The 24,038-nt window shown below is 43.4% G+C and overlaps 1 protein-coding gene across 1 annotated transcript in view; it reads left to right on the forward strand.

Annotated features, from left to right (window-relative positions):
- The first annotated feature begins 266 nt into the window (after nucleotides 1-266).
- Nucleotides 267-24,038, forward strand: part of LOC145410335 (uncharacterized) — a 140,994-nt gene continuing 117,222 nt past the window's right edge. The window contains exon 1 of the mRNA XM_080280470.1: nucleotides 267-389. Within this exon, the coding sequence (XP_080136596.1) occupies nucleotides 337-389 (53 nt within the window). The 5' untranslated portion in view covers nucleotides 267-336. The remainder of the gene's footprint in view (nucleotides 390-24,038) is intronic.

The raw sequence follows: 24,038 nt of genomic DNA on the forward strand, positions 1-24,038 counted from the left end.
TATCTTCATACGTTATACAATTTTAGTCAGCTTGGATGAGGTGTTCAAACTGGAGGGGTTACGTATACAGTAGACATCATTACCTCTCTCCTATGAGAGATCTTTCCCAAGTAAAATCAGAATGAACTGGGTATAACAAGCATAAACTGTAGGAAGATGTACCTGTTCTTAAGGTGGAAGAGTAAATGGTAACCAGCCTTTTGCACAGTGCAGTATTTATTATGATTAGCATCACTATTATTCTTTTGTTGTTATATTTATTACAGAAGTCTGGAGTCTGACTGTGATCGGAAGACTGTCGCAGTAGCTGCTTTAATCAGATTATACGTGAACAAGATGGCATCAACACGAGCATCAGATAAGCGGGAGTTTTACGAGGAGCAGGAGAGGTAAGTGTTGATGTTGTATTATCTATAGTTTATACATAATGTGGCACTGTGCACCCTGGGTGGAGCCAAACCTCCCTGCATCTTGCCATGGGAAATGTACCCTGGCCTGACCCTGGAGAAGAGCTGTTGACTGCAAGGGGGCACCAGTTCCCTGCACAGTGTAAATATTGTACTGTACCTGTAGGATAGCCCCATAGAAGCATTTGCATACCAGTGGTCAGTGGATCTTCTCAGTGTGCCAGGCTGGGGTTAAGCAACAACAGCAGCATCATGTATAATAAGTCCTTGTTCTAGTGATGTGGAAAAAGCAAAAGCAAAATAGTATAAGGACTTTTTTTACTCAGTTGTAACATCGTTTAATTTTTGAAGGCTCCAGCATGCTAGCATGCATCGGCTTTGGTCACCTGATGGCAGCTCTCCATGCTGCTCGATCTCTGGCAGCATCCCTGTTCAGTTCCTTATCCCTGAGGTCACACTCAGTGACCTCGTTCCAGGTCTTTTTTGGTCTGCCTCTCGCAACCCTACTCCTAACATTAACACTACTCGCTTTCTGCACCCAGTTTTCATCCCCCATCCTCTCCACATGCCTGAACCCCCTCAATCTACCTCTCCTTATCACAACATTTATACACTCCAGTCCCATCCTACATCTCAACTCTTCTACCCTTGACCTAGGCCCCCCAGGCCTTACACTCAGGGACGCACTGCATGTCACCTAATCATTGCCATTTCTGTATATTTGAGACTGTGAATATCCCCTTCCTTTACTGTCCAAGTCTCACTACAATACAGCACTACACACCTAACACATGCTGCATACAAAGATCCTTTAGCAAGGGGGGAGAGCCCTCTCAGTGTCAGGAGAGGCAACAGCTCCCTGAACTTCTTCCAGCCACTCCTCACTCTAGCCACAGAGCTAGCTCCAGCCCCACTGTCAGCACATAACATGTCTCCCAAAATAATAAAACTCTTCCACACGCTCAAGAGACCCACTAACAAGTTCAATCCTTTCATGCCCGGCAATCTCCACATGCTCACCCTGATACACCACACACACACGAAATCAGCGTTATTGTGCAGTCTACCTCTGATACCACTAAATCTATTATGCACCTACTTATCCCAAATACTGCACAAGATGGAATTACTTCCCACACCCTACTCTCCCCCTTCTTTGACATTATGTACTGCCACCAGCCCTAGATACCATCACTTCTATTTTATCTGCATATACTCTTATGCCCTTGTGCCCCTTATCATCTCTCAACTTCCAAAATATTTCCTCTGCCTCCCTTTCATTCTCTGCAGTCAAAACCAAATCATCAGCATACATCTCCCACGCAAGTCCATTTCCGAAGTCACATGAGAGGGCTTCAGGTACCATGATAAACAACAAGGAACTGAAAACTGACCCCTGGTGCACACCAACATTCACAGAAAACTCATCACTCATATCTCCATTCACCTTTACCTGGGTGCAAGCACCCACATACATGGCCATGACAGCCCTAATCAGCCACTCCTCTATCCCAAGCTTTCTCATTGCCTACTTCACCATTTCTCTGGGGACTCTGGCAAAGGCCATCTCCAAATCAACAAAAATCGACAACAGTTTCCCTGTCTCTTGTATATTTTTTTTCTGAAGCTGTCAAACAATGAATATGGCATCAGTGGTCCTTTTGCGTGGCATACCTCCAAACTGCAGCTCATAAATTTTCACACTTTCTCTAATCATACCTTCTAGAACTCTCCATTACCTTCTTTATATGGTCTAAAAGCTTTATGCCTGTATAATTTCCCCTCTCCAGGGCATCACCCTTTCTTGTACACATTTACAATTACACAATTCAGCCAATCATGTGGGACAACACACTCATATATAATCATATTTATCAAGTCAGTGACTAACCCCACTCCTGTATCTCATGACGCTCCCGACATTTCAGCAGTCAACCCAGACACGCCTGCTGCCTTCCCCACTGCATCCTGCCAGTTGCCCAGCTCACAGTAGCAGCATCAATCAATGGCCAAGGGTCAAACACTGGAACTGATGGCTCCAAACCTTTTATGTCCCAGTGAAACTCTTTATTCAACAGCCAGCAGTAATGCTTTCTCCATTTATCTTTAATATCCCCGCCATTCACCACTACCCTTCCTTCATCATTCTTTACACACTGCTCACCTGTGATGTCCCTCTTCTCCCTCATCATCAGATTTGCCACCTTAAATATCATATTCTTCCTTTCCACCGAATGTAGGTTATCAAGTAAAAGTCTCTTTGATTCAGACTTTGTCCTGTAAACCTCTTCTCTAGCCTTATGCTTGGCAGCCAAGTAATCCTCTTTGTTACTACCCTTCTTCCATTTCCAGAAAAGTCTGCTTTTCTCCTTAACTGCAGCTTCTACACCCTCGTCCCACCATGTTACTTTATGTCTTGGGGGCCCTTGTCCATCTACGCACTGAATCAGTAACTCTCAAGAGGTTGCTCTTGAGGGCTTTGGACTGTTCGTCAACACTTCTGTCAACACCTCCCTGCTCAGCCACCACTCTCCTCATCTTGCTGTAGAAGGCATCCCTTACTGCTTCGTTTTTCAGGTTCCATATTTTCCTTGTAGGTGCACGGGTCCTCGTTTTCATCTCCTGCTCCTTAAGCACCATGTCACATATCAATGTCTTGTGTTGCTTTACACACTCCTCGCTCCCTATAACTTTAACATCCTTCACTAACCTCCTGTCAGCCCTCCAGACCAGGGAATAGTCTATCTGGCCATTATTTCTCCCAGACTTGTTTGTAATCGACCTACTCTTTCTTTTCCTAAAATGTGTGTTGCACACAATCATGTACATTGCCTCTCCAAACTCGAGTAGCCTTTCCCCTTCCTCATTTCTTGTACCATATACACATCCCCCTTGTATTCCTTCATATCTTTGAGCTGCTTCACCTACGTGACCATTTTAAGTCCCCTCCCAAAACTACAATCTCATCATCCCCCATACCACTTACTACACGTATTAAGTCATCCCAAAATCTATCCTGCTCTGCCTCATCCAAGCCTTCCTGTGGAGCATACGCCAGTAAATATGCAACCATTTTCCCACCGAACAAAATTTTCACTACTATTATCCTATCACATTCATAACATTCATGACATATTCATGACATATTCCACCCATTTCTCTCCAACCAACACACCCACACCACCATATCTATCTGTCCTACCCTGCCAAAACAGCCAGTACGATAATAACAGTCCCTCCAAGCAATCACTGTGGCTGATCCTCCCCTGTACTGTACTTCTTGCGCACATCCCACATCCACCCACCCCCTACTCAGAGTCTCAACCACTTCCTCCACTTTACCCCTCAAACTTCCCACATTCCACAATGCCACTTTGATCCCCCTGGGTGATTTAGTATCATAAGTCATGCTTTGCATTTCATTCTTTGACTTGGTCATAATCAGTAAAATAATAAAGGGGAGAGACATGCCACAGGCCCCACCCACTGCACAATCCCAGGTCCAGGCAATGGACCTGGGACCACTAGCACACCAGCGGCCAAAGGCTGTGGTAGTGGCCTCAAGGCACCTGTCAGGACAGCTACAGGGACATCCTCCAGCCACACCTTGGCACTGTAACTGCCCAGCCTTTATAAACCCATTAATAGGGCAGCCTCCTGGGGTGCTACTCCCAGGTTCGGGCCCCTCTGTATTGGACAGAAGCGGCAGCCTGGGAACCGCAATGCCCTCTACCCACTAGCACAGGTTTTAGCCCCATCTCACCCCGACCCCATGATCTATTCTGGCGGATCCCTTATTACACCTTCCCTCAAAAGGTCTGTCATTAGGAAGCGGGGGCAGAGTTTTCTGGTTGCGAGTCCTTGTTGACATCAACCCCTGTGACGCAGTGGGGTATGTCGCGTGATATGTAAAGTGCCTGTGGTGTAGCGTATGAGATAGTTGGAGGAAGTGTTTGGGTGAGTATGCTGGTCTACTCTCTGTGTTAGTGTCATACTGAAAAGGTCAGCAAAGGGGGATGATTAGCTAGTGAAACAGGAGCTCCAGCTCTCCCTGTCACCAGCATTCCCATTCCCCTCGGGACTACCACCCTGATCGGCAGTGTCAAAATACATCTGGTTTGAAATGTGGCTGGTGTTTATATGAGTAATGATGCTGAATATAATCGTGCAAAATCATACTTATGTAATGTGCTGTATGACTGTCTTACATGTTTTGAGGTGCTGGAGAGGAACAGTGTAATGTGCTGTATGACTGTCTTACATGTTTTGAGGTGCTGGGGAGGGACACCTTCACATAATGGCTCATCTGGTCTGCCACAGTATACATATACAGGCATTCCTCAGCTCTCTCCATGCTTCCCAAAAGGAGGAGGATGGTGGGCTGTAGGAGATGAGCAGTTTCAGCCTGCAGTTTAGTAGGTTCATGTTCAGATAAGCTTGAGACAACAACAGGAACAGCAGCAATGTGTGTCATTAGTTGTCAGGTATATGAAAGGGATCCAAGCTTCCTGTTGTAGTTTTCATTGTTGTTGCGGTCCTCCTCCTCCTCCTCCTCCTCCTTCTCCTCTTCTTCTTCTTCTTTGTGGTGAGGCCTTGGCTTTCCCTGCTAATTATGACTGTAACAACTGCATATATTTTTTTTCTCATACATGTAATTAAACTGTGCAGTCTCTGTTTTTATTTTGTAGTTCATTTTTACATAGTTTCCTAGGTTCCCTCCTTTAATGGAAAATACAGTTAGTATTGAAACACAGAATCAGATATCCATTTACTGAATCCATTCATGGAAAGCCAGTATAGCAGTTTGATGTCAGTACAGTGAGACCTTGCGTTAATCGACCCGCTTATACCAAACTTTGGATATAACCGGCTCCTTAGCACTACCGGAAAACTTTTGTTATATACCAAACAAAGTTCTGGTATAGGGAGTATTGCTCGTGAATTGTAAGTTCATGTAAGTAAGGTAAAAAGACCATTTTAGTTCTGGTCACTCTACCAGAATCCACCTTTTAGTTCTGGCTTTATTTACCCCACATCCTTTTATAGCAAGACGTCTCCCACATATAATTAAACGCTGGACACTCCGTGCTCCTTTTAGACTCTCATAACAAGCATGCTTTCTTATAAATCACTTTGTGCACACCTTCCATGTTCATATTACCACTCTTCATGCCAATGTCCTCAGTGTATCAGCATTGTTCATTTGCGGATTTGCTGGGATCAGTATAATGACCTGAGAGTGAACAGCTTATCGTTTACAGCACTGGTAATTTTCTTGTGCATGTGACATGAGAATCTGTAATTTTGAAAACAGAAATATTTATCGTGCAGTGAATGTTAAATTGGTGTTTGTAGATGATGAGAAATGACCGTTTGATATTTACTGCTTTGTACATTTAGTAGAATTTGAACCAGTTGCAAAGTGAAGTAACCTACAAGTTACAGTGATAATCCAATCATTCATTGTTAAGAGTTGGAGCCAAGTTTATGACTATGCAGTTCAGCATACTATACCTCTATTACTCCAACTTAGCCTAAAATTGACATCTCTCCATCATGAATACTGCATTGTAGCAGTAGATTAAAACTAGAATATGATGCTAGTCAAGGAGTGCTGTGGAAAGGATGTAGAATCATAGTATTTTAATTTTCTGCCATTTAGCTGTATGAAGTGAAAATGAAAATCAGGGCCAAGTTAGTCAGTATAGTTTTGTGTACTAAGAACATTAGCCACCTTAGTACCATCACTTCTTGGATATTACTCACTTGATGTAATGCTGCTCTCGAGTGTCTGCCCTTTCCTCTCTTCCCTCCATTCCTTCCTTCCTCTTCTGTCTTTCTTTACTTCGTTCTTTCCTTGTCCTTCTGCCTATGGATGACTTTACACTCCCTCTTTTTTTTTTTTCCCTTCATTCTTTCCTCTTCTTTCTGCCTATGCGTGACTCTACATTGAGTGACAAGTCTAATGGTTTCCTGTACACCAGGAAACCATTTAGTACGCTGGGTGGTAACCATATAACCAAATTATGGCTCCTCGTGTTTTAGTAGGTAATTACAGTGCTCCAATCGGATTGAGCCAGTGAAGGTTTATATCCAAGGGATGGTTGGGGTTATTGCTCACGTAATGCCACTTAGGGATGAGTGAGGCTGTTCACTCTCATCTTAATGTCTGGACCAATTTGCCTAGCCCAGGGCTTCTATGCTCCTCATGGGGCATTGTAGGATTGGATGATGGATGGATGGATAAATTTATTTGTCAGTTTCACTCGGTAATGATGACATTGTAGGCTACAGAATAAAATTAATCTGTCTCCCTTTAGCCAGACACCATAATCCTGTAAGGGCTGATCAGTTGTCTTTGAGTTAGTTGTTTTACAAGGAGGGGCACTAATCCTCTGCCAACCCGCTTGATGTCACGTAGGGAACTTGTATGGGTTGGTTAAATGGATACCACCCAGCGTTGTAAATGGTTTCCTGGCTTACAGGAAACCATTTGGCTTGTCACTCAGTGTAATGCCACCTAAGAAGGAAAGAAGAGTAATAAAATGTCACAAGAAAGCTGGGAGAAATATAGAGAGAGGGGACAGAAATAGAAAAAGAGCTACAAAGGTGAAGGAAGAAGTAGATAGCACTGTGTATAGTGAGTGGATGATGGTCACCACCACCTGCCACCTTACAGAATTAAAAGGTTGTTCAAAACTTTTAAAATTTCAAGAGTGGTGAACTTGATTACATTTTTAATATTGGCACTTATGAAGGCTTTGTTCAGAGCAGATCATATATTTCTGTCCATCCATTTGCAGTTACTTAGGATGGAAAATAGTCCTTAAATGTACAGTAGTACAAAATTAATTGAGGTACCCCGTTTCATATGTATAGAAGACTTGGGAGGGAGGGAGTACAGTATGTAGACAGTGAGAGACATTGACATAATTAGCACAGCCTGACAGTAACCTTGGCCCCCTGACACAGTAACACATCTTACAGTGTCACAGTATTTCCACACACTCTCTTTTATCTTTATATTATTATTATTATTATTATTATTATTATTATTGTGGTAGGTGAGGGCATTCACCATCCACTCAATCGATGTAATGCTGCTCTCGGGTGTCTGCCCTTTCCTCTCCTCCATCCTTCTTTCCTTCCATCCTCTTCTGTCTTTCTTTCCTTCATTCTTTCCTCGTGCTTCTGCCTACGGGTGACTTTACACTCCCTCTTCTGTCATTCTTTCCTTCATTCTTTCCTCTTCCTTCTGCCTGTGGGTGACTGAACACTGAGTGACAAGCCAATGGTTTCCTGTACACCAGGAAACCATTTACTATGCTGGGTGGTAACCATATAACCAAATTTTGGTGCTTGGTGGTTTAGTGAGTAATTACAGTGCCCCAATCAGATCGAGCCGGTGAAGGTTTATATCCAAGGGATGGTTGGGGTATATTGCTCATGTAATGCCACTCAGGGATGAGTGAGGCTGGTCACTCTCATCTTAAATGTCAGGACCAACTTGCCTAGCCCCAGGCTCCTACGCTCCATATGGGCCGTTGTAGGATGGGGTGATGATGATGATGATGATGATGATGATGATGATGATGATGATTATTATTATCATTGCTTTTGTTATTATTATTATTATTATTATTATTATTATTATTATTGCTTTTGTTATTTTTATTATTATTATTGCTTTTGATGTTATTGTTATTATCTGTATTATTATTATTTATTATATAAATTTTTAATTCATATTATTACTGGTATGTATATTTTCAGCCAGCCACAGATATAAAAAGCCAGAGTCTAAGCTCAAACTCACGCTGTTATTAGTCGTATTATAGTTCTCGCATTTCTTTTTCTTGTTTTCACTAGATATCCATGGATATAAGGAAAAAATTGTTGTATGCTGAAAAGTTACTCCCGTTTTGTATGTAAGCCTCGGAACTGAGTCATGTGCATGCTTTGGAACCAGTAAATGTAGACGACTTTGTATGATTGTATGGAAAATGAGATGCATAAAAGATGAATGAAAGAGAATAGAGGTAGTTAAAGTTTCAAAGAAGGAAGGAAGGTGTGCTGTGGTTGTAGTATGCAAAACAAAGCTGAGAGAAAGCACAGAACATCAGTAGGTTAATGTTTTTTCAGTATCTGGCAATGGGCATGGATTAGACAGACCATTTGTGAGGCTCAGCGTTTTACATATAGCAGATGGTGCTACATAAGTTTACAGGTCACTTGGTTGCAGTACCCCTTGCATCTTACCATGGCCTAGATTTTTGGCCTTTTGCAGCTTCTTTCCGGTACAATCGGTAGAGAGGTGGCCTGCAGTCCTGATGGACCCAGGTTCAAATCCCGGTTGGGGTGGGAAACAGTTTAAGTATTTGAATTTCATGAAAAGCAGACTTTTCTGATCTACCAGAAGACCCACCGACATGTAAAAATACTCCCATTAATGCTGTACCAGTATATGAGTCCTGTATGAGACAGCATAGTATGTACAGTATCCAATATGGATGGTGGGTATTAGCACTGAAGTGGTTACATGTGGAAGGTGATTAGTATGCAGGAGGACTACTGGGCATTGGGAACAGGCTGTGAAGCCTATGTCCAGAGTCAGACACATTAAAAATAATAATAATAATAATAATAATAATAATAATAATAATAATAAAGCTCAATAGCAGATAAAGAAACAGTGCTATGGCTCCACATCCTTTCCTTGACACCAATTCATGACTAATATACAGTATTCCTGTACTAATCTCTTGTCACAACTCAGCATTCAAGACGAAGAGATGGCAGTTTTAGGCAAAGGTAAAGTAAAATGAGTATAATGCTGTACTTTCCATACTGAGACATGCTGGGGGCTATTTCATTTAGGATTCGTGTGATGGTATTAGTGGAGGTTAAGAATGTATGTGAATGAGATGGAGGGGGAGAGGAGGAGGGAGAGACCAAGGATGAGATGGTGGGATGAAGTGAAGAGTTATATACAAGAGGGAGGTGTGAGTTAGAGGGAGGGCACCCAAATGGTGGAGGACAGAATGACATGGAGGTGATTTGCATGTGGCCACCCCTTTCAGGATTAAGACATCTGGCATTAGACGGATAGATAAATATATTATATTGGTGAGTCTAGGAAATGATTACTTAACTCTTTCAATCTGATGATGTTTTTTTATAGTTTATTTCTACTGACTTCATGGATTTTTATTCAGCATAAGAGAGAAACTTGTACTGGAGGAGTATATGAAGGATACTTTTAGCTGCACCAAAGAAAATGTTTTTTTCCTAATCTGAGTAAGGTCGTATGGGGATTGCAAGAATAAAATAAAAACTAAGTCATTGGACGAAGGGGTTCTTGTTGTCGTTTAACTCCAGTCTGTCTGGCCAAGCAGGCTCAAGGATTGAAACTTTTAATGCAGTTCAGATCGACAAACAGTTCCCTGCCCCAGTCAGGGATCAGTCCAACAGCCTTTCAATCAACAGTCCACTCTCTTACCTCTTGGCCAAGAGCCCAAAACAAAATGCGTAATCCTGCCAACAGCTGGAAGAGCCCAAGTTTGATTCTGAGACCAGTCAGACCTTTGAACAAATTTATTTTCTCTTGTTGCTTTTCACCCAAAAGTCAATATGGGGACTTGGATGAACCACCAGTTATTGCTGGTCATGTTTAGGGGCAAATTATGACACAAGCAATTTGTTTCATTAAGCTGTCTGTTGCAGCATGCCTTTCAGAAACTCACCAAATATTTCAAAATTTTCTCATTCTCTTACTGTGTGAACTGTGTGTTAATGTTTGATAAGTGACCAGATATGTGTTGGCAGAACCTTTGTCACATGTGGAAGTCAGTGGTGGTGGCTGTTTCCTGCTGGTTATTTCCTGCCTGCCAATGTGGTGGTTGATCAAAACATGCCCTGACAACCTATATAAGGAGTTTCCATATTATCATTACATGTGATCAGGGACACCTGATCACATGTAATGGATTGTAGGGTCCTGAATTGTAAGTGAATGAGTGTGTGGCTCTTGTCATTGGGGATGCTATTGATTAGTTCTCCCAGTCTTTTTTTTTTTTTTTTTTTTTGACTCTACTTCACTCCCCTTCCAGGTGCTATAGAAAATAGAGGCTGGTGAGAGCCTAGTGGAAAGGCTATGCTGGACTGGGATGGTGGTGTGTAGTAGGGTATGAGGAGGCAAGTAGAGACAGCAGATATGATTGTAGGTGTAGGTCAAAGATGGGAGGCAAACAATTGGTGGAGTGATCCGAGTGAATGGAGAGTTGTGACTGGGCTGGGGTGGGCTGGTGGTGGATGGCGTGTTAGGGTGTGACTGTAGTTCTTTCATTTTAAAATGGGCCAGATTTTTTACTTAATGCAGCTTGTTTCACGCAGCTAAAGGGCAGAGAAAGAGAGTACCATGGTTGTACATCATTTCTTAGCAATTCTTGACTAGCATCATAGTCTAGTGTGAATGTGTTCTAACAGCTGAACATACAAGATGGAGATATGGTAATTTTAAGCCAAGTTCAAATAAAACAAGCATAATATACCCATTGAAGATGGCTGGGTATTGTGTAAGGACTCTTTTGATGATGGAATGGTACAAGGGATGTATTATGAAAACTGAATGCATGGAGTTCTGGACATGTTCCCTTTTTCTGACAGTAATTTCTGAAAGATGTGATGGTAAGAGAACATGTCTGACCCATCTGTATCCTTCCAGACTATGCGCTGAAATATGGTATGCTAGCTGATCACGTGTAACAATAGTACAGGTGTTCCATATATAATTTAACTCGCTCACTCACTCAGTTTTAATAATATGTCTTTAGAGCTCACTTGAGAGAGCAGGGCCTCATAAAAGAGTGGGGGGAGGGGTTGTGGGAAAGATCTAGAAGGGAAATGCAGGTATGGTGATAAGAGGGATATTAGCTCTGAGGAAATGTATGCAGTATATTGAAAGTACTAGAGATCACGTGTGAAGGGAGGTTTTATTGTGTGTGTGTGTGTGTGTGTGTGTGTGTGTGTGTGTGTGTGTGTGTGTGTGTGTGTGTGTGTGTGTGTGTAAGGGAGAGAGAGAGAGGGGGGGGGACAGCCACACATTCTGTATCTCATTCCCTACTAGTAGGTGAAAATTTGGCTTCAGATTCTCTGAGTAGCGTGTTTGATCTCCAGGGCATCGCAAGAGAGAGAGAGAGAGAGAGAGAGAGCGACATAGAGAGAGAGAGAGAGCGACATAGAGAGAGAGAGAGAGAAAGAGAGAGGAGTGAGCGACATAAACAGAGTGAGAGAAGTAGATGAATGAGCGACATCAACAAAGAGGGAGGGAGGGAGAGAAATCTAAAGTTAGACATGAACAAGCGACATAAACAGAGAGAGAGAGAGAGAGAGAGAGTGAATTGATGCTGATAATGTTGAATTTTTATATAAGTGAAAGTACTGTATTATACTGTTTATGACGGATGGAGAGTGTAGTTGGTACATAACATTATAAGAAGCATTTAATGTTTCTTATTTGTGTGTGTGTGTGTGTGTGTGTGTGTGTGTGTGTGTGTGTGTGTGTGTAAAATAGTTTGTATATAATTTTATCTTCAATCATACACCCATTAAGCAATTTGAGAGAGAGAGAGAGAGACTCGTACACCTCAGCAACTGGATATGAACAAGGGACAGCTAAACACACACACACACACACACACACACACACACACACACACACACACACACACACACACACACACACACACACACACACACACACACACACACACACACTCGCACATCTAAACAGTCAGACATGAATAAGCCACACACACACTCGCACATCTAAACAGTCAGACATGAATAAGCCACACAGCTAAACACACACACACACACACACACACACACACACACGCATCTAAACAGTCAGACATGAACAAGCGACATAGCTAAACACACACACACACACACACACACACACACACACACACACACACACACACACACACACACACACACACACACACACACACACACACACACACAGTCCTTGAATGTACCGTAGGTAGGCTTGAGTCCCTTACCTTTTACACTTAGCGATTTTCTTGCATATTAAACATTTTTTTTTTTTTTGTATAATTTGTATCGCTTCAGTATCGACTTAATTTGCATCTGTGTGATGATTATGCAGAATAAATCGGTTAGGAAGAGGTGTTACGTAATCTTAATCTTTTTTTTTTTTTGCATGTCTATCGTTTCAAAATCAAATCAGTTTGCAAGAGTATCATTTAAAGAATATACTGAGGTGTTGCTGCTGAGGCTCCGGGCTCATGTGAAACGTGAACCCGGGGGACTCCAGACTGAAGTTATACGGCAGTCCACCACCCTCCTTTCGGGGGATAGGGATTGAACTGAGGGACGTTTGTATAACCGGAAGGTGGAGCCGACCAGCTATATAGATGCCACCACGAAAATGCGTCCCTTTCCAGCACCATTGAGCTAGGTCTGGAGCTTATGTGGAAGCTTCATAACCATAGCCATAAATATTGAGGTGTAAATGTGCACAGTAAATCGCTGAGGATGAGATGTTACGAAATATTTGTCGCCAGACAGTTTTATTCACCTTAAGTTATACCTCTTGTAGTATTCTCTGAGGCTTTGGAGATTTCGTATCATTTTAGCATATTATTCTGCACATCACACGCCAGTATCCTGTTGTATGTTATTAACAGTGTTCAAAATGCGGGGGGGGGGGTTGAGTTGGGGGGTTTGACCCCCTCACATTCAGTGATGACCCTTGAGTTGGGGGTTTGACCCCCTCACATTCAGTGATGACCCGTGGATATAGGCTGTGCAGGATGCCCCACCTTGGGTCATAAAAAGACCCCCTCAGATAATATGTGCCCCATTTTGTTACGAGAGGTGTACTTATTTACATACATGGTTATTCAGAAAGTGAATAAAAATATTACTCTTATTATCTTCAAATTTAGGGGACATGGCACATCATCTGCAACATAGCCTACCAATGATGTGCATCGCGGAGTGAAAACACTCAAGGCACTAAGTTCGCAATATTTTCCCATAACTCATGAATTTTTAGCCTCCCTCGACTCATTCATTGGTGTGATTTCGTGAAAATTCGTAATTTGACAGCGATTTTATTTTTTATCTCAGCAAGAAAATTTTAAAATATGCCTCCTTAGAGCTGGGGAAGCTAGGGAGGCTGAAGATGACACACACAACATATTTAGTATAAAAAAATGGGGGGGGTGGGGGACACTGCATCCCGAATCTTTGAATAGTGCGCTGGTATCTGTTACCGACGGCATAAGGCCACATATTGGCTTGATTTCAATATTTACCGGAGGGAGCTTACAGAACCCAGTTGTAAATTGCCTTAGACCGCCTCCCCCCGCCACCCATCCCCCACCGTCGAATAGAGAGCGGCCACAGTCGATGGTGTTGATCCCCTCAAATATACTTACCGATGTCAAATACTGGTTATTGATGCAAAATATGACGGTAATAAAGCAACATAACACGCTCGAAAATGTTGAGGTGTAATATCTAAAACAGACCGCTAAGGAGTAGGTACCACGAAACTTGCCATACCACCAGGACATTCTATAGTTCATTCATTATAACATAGCGGAGTTTTTCGTCGATTTGCAGCCTATATTCCTCCGGGCTTTTAAACATTGCATAGTGACAGGATAAGACAATACTACGGCACTACATCTTTCCACAGCACATATTCGTGACTAGCACCATATCCTAGTGTTAATCTCGTGGTATAGCTCAGCATTCAAGATTAATGGTAATAAGCAATCCGACATCTTGTTCAAAGGATTAACTCTCTCTCTCTCTCTCTCTCTCTCTCTCTCTCTCTCTCTCTCTCTCTCTCTCTCTCTCTCTCGTGTGTGTGTACTGTATGTATGTATGTATGTGGGTCAGTAGACATTGGCAGTAGGTCGCATGTCTGCCCTTCCCGTCACAATACACCCGTCCATGACCTAACCTCTTATAACGAGAGAGAGAGAGAGAGAGAGAGAATGGTGAAATGAGAATAAAAACAGGAATACGGAATCAAGAACAACAAAAAACAGAATTAATATAAGTAGTGGGATCTCAACTTGGCGGGAAAATGAGGACGATCGCCGAATCTGTATAAACTCCTCCTCTCACCGCTTTAATTACCATGCGATTAGAGCGAGAATGTTTACGTGGAGAAGTTCGCAGACTTGGAGTAAGTTTAAACATCACGCTTGGTACGAGTGACGGCCATGTGTTAGTCGTGGCTTCTTGCTTGTTGTGCAGTTTTGGGAGGTCGCTGGGTAGGACAGTGTGTTTATAGTTTTATATTTATGCCCATTTACGCCACTGAGGAGAATAAAGGGTTGTACCTTAGTGATTATTTTTGTCTCACATTGTGTGTGTGTGTGTGTGTGTGTGTGTGTGTGTGTGTGTGTGTGTGTGTGTGGTGATAAAGTACTATATTTCACTAACAAGGGCGTAAAATTTTAATCTACGAGTCTTTCAAAATACCTTTCTAATTAATATGACGCGGCTGAATGCTGAGTTACAGAATGTTTAGACTTGTCAGGACTACATATTATAATTACAAATCATAATAGATAGATAGATAAATAGATAGATAGACAGCCCTCTGCGAGCCTGGGAAAAGGAAATGAGTTTGCAAGTTACACTGAGGAAAGCTGACGACAGCGGCCAGTAAGGAGATGATGCAGTTAGCTGTCAACAGTCCTCTCGTGAACAAAGACCTAGTAACCATATACACACATACTCACACACAGGTTTCTTAAACTTTCCATCTACGAGGAACACACGTGATACGTCTCCTGTTTCACCAGAATTTAGGAAAGAGAGCTCAGAAGGAGACAGGCCTTAGAAGAGACAGGTCACAGGGAGAAGGGCTTGGCAATTTGAGAGAGAGAGAGAGAGACAGAGATATAGCTAGCAGGACTGGACTCTATATTCCGCTCTGTGTGAGAGACTTGTTAATATTTCCAAGACAAATAAAAATAGTCCCATACTATTCTTTACCTCTCCTGTCACTACATGACAAATGGGAAGCTACTCCAAGATATAAAAACCGCTCGTCCACAAGTCTAAAATATATATATATAACTCAACCACAAAGGAACCACACAGTCTTTAATGACACAAAGTCATTAATGACATTTGGTGGCAGCGGTGGGATGCAAATGTCATTAATGACTTTGTGTCATTAAAGACTGTGTGGTTCCTTTGTGGTTGAGTTATATATATATATTTTAGACTTGTGGACGAGCGGTTTTTATATCTTGGAGTAGCTTCCCATTTGTCATGTAGTGACAGGAGAGGTAAAGAATAGTATGGGACTATTTTTATTTGTCTTGGAAATATTAACAAGTCTCTCACACAGAGCGGAATATAGAGTCCAGTCCCGCTAGCTATATCTCTGTCTCTCTCTCTCAAATTGCCAAGCCCTTCTCCCTGTGACCTGTCTCTTCTAAGGCCTGTCTCCTTCTGAGCTCTCTTTCCTAAATTCTGGTGAAACAGGAGACGTATCACGTGTGTTCCTCGTGGATGGAAAGTTTAAGAAGCCTGTGTGTGAGTATGTGTGTATATGTGTGTGTATGGTTACTAGGTCTTTGTTCACGAGAGGACTGCTGACAGCTAACTGCATCATCTCCTTATTGGCCGCTGTCGTCAGCTTTCCTCAGTGTAACTTGCAAACTCATTTCCTTTTCCCAGGCTCGCAGAGGGCTGTCTATCTATCTATTTATCTATCTATCTATTATGATTTGTAATTATAATATGTAGTCCTGACAGACTGAGGGTGTTGTTCCAAGGTGAAAAGTACTTTAGTCGGTTGTTTTCTTTTGACAGAGATTTGTAACTCCGTTCAGCATAGTTTATGGTCAGATTGAAGGATAATTCTGAATATACTATTTTCACATAAATTTGGCTCAGATTTTTTTCCCTTCGTAACTTATTTCACGTAACTCAATGGCAGAAAAGAACAATACTACGGCTCTACGTCCTTTTCGTAACACCTTCTTGACTAGCATGATATTTTAGTGTATTGAGGGTGAAGAGATGACAATTTTACTGCAGGTTAAAGTAAAAGGAGTATAGGAAACAAGGACTCTAATTCCTACCTCAAAATAGTACTCTTCGAATCTTATGCAACCGCGCCTGAGTACTCAAGGTGTAATAGTGGCCTAGTTCCATCAGATGAAAACAAACCGATTATAGATGCGTGACAATATGGGATTTCGCCAAAGTGAAGCAGGAAGGCCCCTCTCCACCCACCAAACCATCCAGCGGAAGTAGATGGAGAAAATCAGAGAGAAGGAAGAAGGAGGAAGAACATGTGGAAGGAAGAAAGGAGGACGGGGAGGGAGAAGCGGTAGTGGGAGGAAAGAAAGAGAGGAAAGAGAATAGATAGGAGGAAGGAAAGGAGGAAAAGAGGAGCGGGCAGGAGGAGGGATAGAAGGGAGAAAGGCGGAAGGGGAAGGGGAAGAGGTAGAAGGAGGAAAGGAGGACGAGGTTGAAAGAGGAAAAGAGGAAATGAAGAAGGGGAAGGATGGTGAGTTGAAAGAATGAGAGGCAAAAGAAAGAAAGGAGGTAGTAGAAGAAGGGGGAAGGAGGGGAGAAGGCTGGAAGACGAAAAGTAGGAGGAAGAAGGAAATGAGAGAGAGAGAGAGTTTGCTATCTCTCACTGGCAAGACACACACACACACACACACACACACACACACACACACACACACACACACACACACACACACACACACACACACACACACACACACATCTTTTCTTGGAAGCTTGAAATGTCGGCCAACACACACATTTGAGTGAAGACAAACATCACACACCTAGGCTCCTATAACCCAGGCTTAGGTGAATAAAATCGTAAAATCGTCCGGGGATAGATTACTAAAGCTTACCCCGACCATGAGAGGGTTAATGGTACTAGTCGTCTGTTTATTACCCCCATTTTTTACCCCCTCAATCCAGTGATGCATTTTTTGTCTTTTTTTTCTCCTCTTTTTTCTACTACCAGTAATACACCGTTGTCGGCGAGGTACGAGCGAGGCCATTTAAATCCAAAAGCTTTGAAATATCGCCTTACACCCCGAGGATACCTAGAATATATTGATGGCCATCTGCCTAACAAGATTCATGCCTTTACGACGAACTGTCTGGCCTGTGGCCCCCTTCTGAAGATTTTCGACATGCCGCAATTGGCGCGTGACTGTGATGAAACCTGTCGATAACGGATCTTAAAGAATGGGCTATCATATGGTGCAAACCATGAAGTGATCGGCCCCGTGGTTGCTGAGACATCAGCTTCAAAAAACCTTTACGGTCTGGCGGGCCGGGTTTGGCCGCTCATATCATAGCGGCTATGGCTTATGTGAGAAAATGCCACTATTTGACGAGAGGCTCGCGAGGGCTTCGCCTTCGTCCATAGCTACCACCAGACAAGTGATAATATTTACCATAGGGCAGACTTCTAGTAGTGAAGGGGTTATTGAAGGCTGTATCTAACCCCTCCAGTTCCAAAAGTCTCCCCAAAGCTAAATAAAATCGTCTGCTGACAGGAGAATGTAATATACATCGTCTGGATGGTGGAAGTGGTAGTAGTAGTAATAGTAGTAGCAGTCGTAGGTGTCGTGGTGGTGAGGTAGTAGTCGTAGTTGTAGTAGTAGCAATAGTAGTAGTAGTAGTAGTAGTAGTCATAGGTGTCGTGGTGGTGTTGGTGGTAGTAGCAGTAGTAGTAGTAGTAGTAATGGTGGTAGTAGATGTTGTGGTGCTGGTGCTGGTAGTAGTAGTAGTAGTAGTAAGCTGCAACCCCAGGCTCAACTAAAACATAAACCTGGTGGACTGCAGGCTTCAACTTACGTTCTCCTGTAGCCATCCATCCTGCTTCTGGGGGATGTGGAGGGGATTGAGGGATGTTTTTATAACTGGGCAGCTCCACCACCCGGTCATATCGGTGCCAGCACGTGAAGGCATCCCTCTCGGTTAAAAGCAGTGAACGTGAACAAACTTTTTTTTATCCGATTTTAGTCAAGCTGGTGGAATGTTTGAGGGACGTTCTGGGGTTACACCTTTGTATTTACCTTTGTTTTTTAAGATTAAATTTACACAATTTTCATCAGATTTAAACTTGGTGGAATGGATGAGTATAAGACAAGAATGTAGGGGTGTGATGTTGGTTTGTCAGTCAGGGGTCAGACTTACAGTGAAGATCATAGTTATACTCACGTGCCAGTGAGTGAACATTATAACTTAAAATTTTGATCTGATTTAGAGCAAACTTGGTGGAAGGGTTGAGGATCGGGCAAGGGATTGACTTTTTTTTAAAGCAAGTAAAAGGTCAATTTCTCATGACATGGTCAACTCAGCCGTGTTATGTGATTTAGACGAAACTTTGAGGAAGGGTTTAGGGTAAGACAGGGATAAAGAATTATAATTTTGAGGTCAGTCAAAAGTCAGGATCATAGAGGAAGGTCAGATGTCAGGGTCACAGGGGAAGATCATCTCAGACAGTTTTGATCCGATTTGTACCAAAATTGGTGGAATGTGATGTTTGGCCCGTAGACAAAGTGATGGCTGCGGCTAGTTCACTCTCGTAATTATTCCTTATTGGGTTGTTGCTTTTCATTGCTTAGCCTTTCTAGTTCGTCGTTTCGTTAGTTTGTTTAGTTTTTTCTTGTGGAGTTTGCCGTTTTCATTACTCTCTCTCTCTCTCTCTCTCTCTCTCTCTCTCTCTCTCTCTCATTGTAAGGCGAGGTAATCTAGCACAGAGAACCTTAAAATATCGGGACCGTCCCATAACCGAGTTCGCGCCATCTGGTCAGCCGCCATAGTTGACCTACATGCCCGTCTTTTTTCTATATTATCCCGGTCTGGCAGTTACCCAGATGCTTCTTAGGGCTTTGTGTGGGAGAACAGTTGCGTTTGGTAATTCCTGTCCGATAGATTTATCCGTCGAGGCGATGGGGTTGAAGTCAATGGTGAGAAAAATGTGAGGTGTTGTGTTGGCGTTGAGCAGCTGAAATGGCGGGAAGAATTATAGGGTGTTTGTTTTCGTCTGACAGTGATCTGTGTTCCCTTTTCTGCGTAGTAGACGGCCAGGTGTAGTTAAATTGAAGGGTAAATTTGACTGGTAACCAAGAAGACTATGTCGCGACTTAGGCTGATCAAATTTTAACGCAGCCGCGACCTACACTCGCGTAGTGGGAGTGGCCAGTTCCGTCAGATAAAAACAAACCGGTTGTGCAATTTTTATTTCCTGTGCTAAAACGATGTGCCAAATGTAGTCAGACTGGAGACTTAATTTTATTAGTAATCAAGGAGACTTGGTGTGTCGTAAAGGCTCGTCAAATTTCACGCAGCCACGACGCAGTATTCGACTTGTAGAAATGGCCAAGATGAAAACAAACCGGCAATACAGTGTTTAATGCCTGTGCTAAAACTATAACTCACTCCTCGTTGAATCAGATCATCGGGCTTTAGCTGTGTCAAATTCACCTTGCATGTAAAATCTGTATATAACAAAACTCCGATTCCTGAGAAATGTTTGTAGCGAAAATTTCCTGGAAACCACAGGGAATCCAATAGGTGACATACTAAAGTTTGGTGGTACTTGCTGTTCTCTGAGGGGTGTTTTGGCCGCTATACTCTTTTCCTCACGAACGACCTAAAATTGCCATCTCTCCATCCTCAGTGCTGTTGTAGCAATACATTAATTCTAACATATTGCTGGTCACGAAGAAGTGCTATTGATAGGGTGTATAACTATAGCATTGTCTTTCTTTGCCATTGATGTACGTGAAATAAACTGCAGAAGAAAGAAATTCTGGGCCAAGTTAAGGTGAAAAGACTACCTGCGACTTCAGTTGTGAAATGTGGGTGACAAAATGCATAGAGTTTTACACACACACACACACACACACACACACACACACACACACACACACACACACACACACACACACACACACACACACACACACACACACACACACACACACACACACACACACACACTTTCTGACTCCTATGATATACTCCTAGCAGAATAAAATGGCCTGGCGTTAGGTAGAGAAGACTGCTACCCCTCCACATGCTGCTACCGAGATAAACAATTTTTCACCGCATTCATCTATTTTCCTTTCACAGTCTACATAAATTGTCTTCTGTAATTCCTCCCCTGTTGGCCCTCTCGTATATTATCTCTAGGGCCTGAATTCACAAATCTCAGCTCCCTTGTGTAAACCAGAATATTTTTTTTAATGCCAGGAAGAAGGAACCAGAGGCCAGAAGCCCGCAAGATTGTTTTGTCCAAGCAAAAATAAAAGCAAGATAATAGCCAAATTCAAGATCCGTTCATTTCGAGATGTCTGGACACACTGCGTTTAAAAGACCGGAGGTCATAGGCAGTAAGAAATACAGATAGAGGAAGACAGTTCCAGAGTTGACGTGTTGCGTACGTGAAGGACTGGGAATAACGGTTAACTCTTGCATTAGAGAGCTGGACGGAAAAGGAGTTAGAGTTAGCTGCTAGACTGGTGCTACGTGCCCGCCGTAGTGGTGAAGGGATGCAAGCAGACAGTTCAGAGGAGCAGCCAGTGACCATTGAGTGACCGGCAGACAATCTGTCACTCTCTCAATTAGTAACATCAGGGGGTCAGTGCTCAAACCATATAAGTACACACAGTTCGCTAAATGCTCGTAATAGTAGTACGATCCAGCCTTTATGAACAGAACCACAGCTACAACCGTTCTGAACAAGCGACATAACAGCGAGAGAGAGAGAGAGCAGTAGTGTTGCGTAATATGTTAGGATGAAGGGAAACCTCTGGGATTGGTGTTTGTGTAAACTGTACCGTAGTTGTGGTATTGGTGGTGTGGTATGCTGTCGTATTGGTGGTGTAATATTGGTGTGGTATTGGTGGTATGGTATGGTATGGTGTGGTATTGGTGTTGTGGTGTGGTGTGGTGTGGTATTGGTGATATGGGAATGATTAGTGTGCTACCGGTGGTCAGGTATTGGTAGTGTGTCATTGGTGGTATGGTATAGTATTGGTCAGGTAATGATAGTGTGGTAGTGGTGGTGTGGATTGGTGGTATGATATGAGTGGTATGGTGTTAGTGGTGTGGAAATGATAGTCTAGTATTGGTGTGGTATTGGTAAGGACTGGTAGATAATTGGGGAGATCTGTTTGGTAATTACAGAAGGCTTTGCGAGTGTGTTGGTGGCAGTGGTGTGGTAGGGTATGAGGTGATAGTGAAGTGGTTAGAAACGTGATTTTGCTGTTTTAAGAGACGTGGGTTCGATCTTAGGCTAATCTAGGTTTGAAGATTTGGATTTCGTGCAGGGGTGTCCCGTGCAGTGAACCGATATTCCACTGAAGTTGACAGTGCATCAACACAGCGAGGCGCAGGGAATAGTGTGAAGCTGTCGTTCCTGGGTGGGTGCTGCTTTTGCGTCTCTACCCCGTTAACAGGGACAACATAGCAGCTTCCTCTTCGCCCCGGAAATTAGTTATATGGTTACCACCCAACGTTGTAAATGATTTCCTGGGTTACAGGAAACATACAGGAAACCATTAGGCTTTTCACTCAGTTTAGAACCACCTGAAGTGGAAAGGAGAAAAATCAAAAGTGAGAGGAGGGAAAGGGAGAATTAGGACGAGGGGAGAGCAAACACAGAGATAGAATGAGAAAGGCGAAGGACGAAGTACACAACACAACATCGTCAGTCGCGTAAATAGGTCGTAAGATAGGGTGGTAAGGATAGGAAAGTCAGAAGGTAAGTATGTTGAGTACTGGACAGTAGGTGGGTTGGTGGGTAAGTAAGCAGATGGGTGGGTAGGTAGGTAAGTAGACCGGTAAGCAGGCAGGAGTGTAGTTTGGTAAGTAGGTGTAAGGACAGTGGTGAGAGACAGGTGTGAGGGAGAAGATAAAGTGGCAAGAATGGGATCAGTGGACCACCAGACGCTCACTTTTATCCCCGCACCCAACACCACCACCACCACCACAATTACCACACCCTCACCACACTACCACCACATTACACCTTCGCCACACCACAGCACACTACACCGCCACCACACCTCACCACACTACCACGCTTTCACCACACCTCACCACACCACACCTCACTGCCACAGCATTTCCATCCCTCATTTATCCCGGCACCCTAAACCACCACTGCACACCACACCACACCACACCACACCATACCATACCACGCCACGCCACACCACACCCCACCCCACCACATCACACCGCGCCACACCACACACCACACCACGCTATACCACCACCACTCCTCACCACTACCGCAACTTCACCGCACCTTCACCACACCACCACCACACCTTCACTACACTACCACCACACCTTCACCGCTTTACCACTACATCATCACCGCACTACCACCACACCTTCACAGTACCACCACACCTTCACCACAGTACCACCATACCTTCAGCGCAGTACCACCACACCTTCACCACAGTACCACAACACTTTCACCACACCTTTACCACAGTACCACCACACCTTCACCACAGTACCACAACACTTTCACCACACCTTTACCACAGTACCACCACACCTTCACCACAGTACCACAACACTTTCAGCGCACTACCACCACATCGTCACCACACTACAACCACACCTTCACCACACTACCACCACACCTTCACTGCACTGTCACCACACAACCCACACTACCACCACACTCACCACTTGCATCACCCCCCACCAGTCCACCACACTACCACCACACCTCCATCGCACCTCCACCACACGACAACATATTATAACCATCACATATCCACCACATTACGTCCACACCTTCACCACACCACCACCACACCGTCACCATATTACCACCACACTTGACAACATTACCAGTTACCACCACACCTAACCACATTACCACCACACCTGAACATTTTTCTTTTTTTTTCTTTTTCTTTTTATTTTAAGGAGATAAACAGAGGAAAGAAAAACAAATTAAATAAAAATAAAAATAATTCATACCCCAGATTATACTGTAGGTGTTCGCCATGCATAAAAATAAGGGTGGACGGAAATAAGTGTGATATCTGATGTGCATGGAGTGTGGTGTAGAGACTTGATGGTAGAGGTTTATGAGAGTTTGCTGGCCTACTCTCCGTGTAAAGGAAAAGGTCGAAAAGGTTCAGCAATGGGAGATGGTCAGGAGCAGATCTTGAGGGCTGGTGAAGTGGGAACTCCAGCTCTCTCAGTCGCAAGCATGCCATCCACCTCGGGAGTACCGCCCTGTTCGACTGGTGCTACAGTCCTCACTTTACCACTACCCCTGACCACATTACCACCACACCTTCACCACACTATCACCTCACCTTCACCACAGCACACGAAGACTTCAGTGTCATCGTGCATAGATTATAATATTGCACCCAGTTCACAACGGAGAGACAGCAGTGATCTGTAAATATGACACACACACACACACACACACACACACACACACACACAGTATGTGTGTATATGTGCGTGCGCGGCCGCATGTGTGCATACCATCTGTCGGTGTTTGTAGGCACCTGTTTGGGGGGGTATCTGAGT

The sequence above is a fragment of the Coenobita brevimanus genome, chromosome 85 (genome assembly GCF_032717465.1).
Source record: "Coenobita brevimanus isolate Jiangsu-jjx chromosome 85, ASM3271746v2, whole genome shotgun sequence".
Classification (NCBI taxonomy): Eukaryota; Metazoa; Arthropoda; class Malacostraca; order Decapoda; family Coenobitidae; genus Coenobita; species Coenobita brevimanus.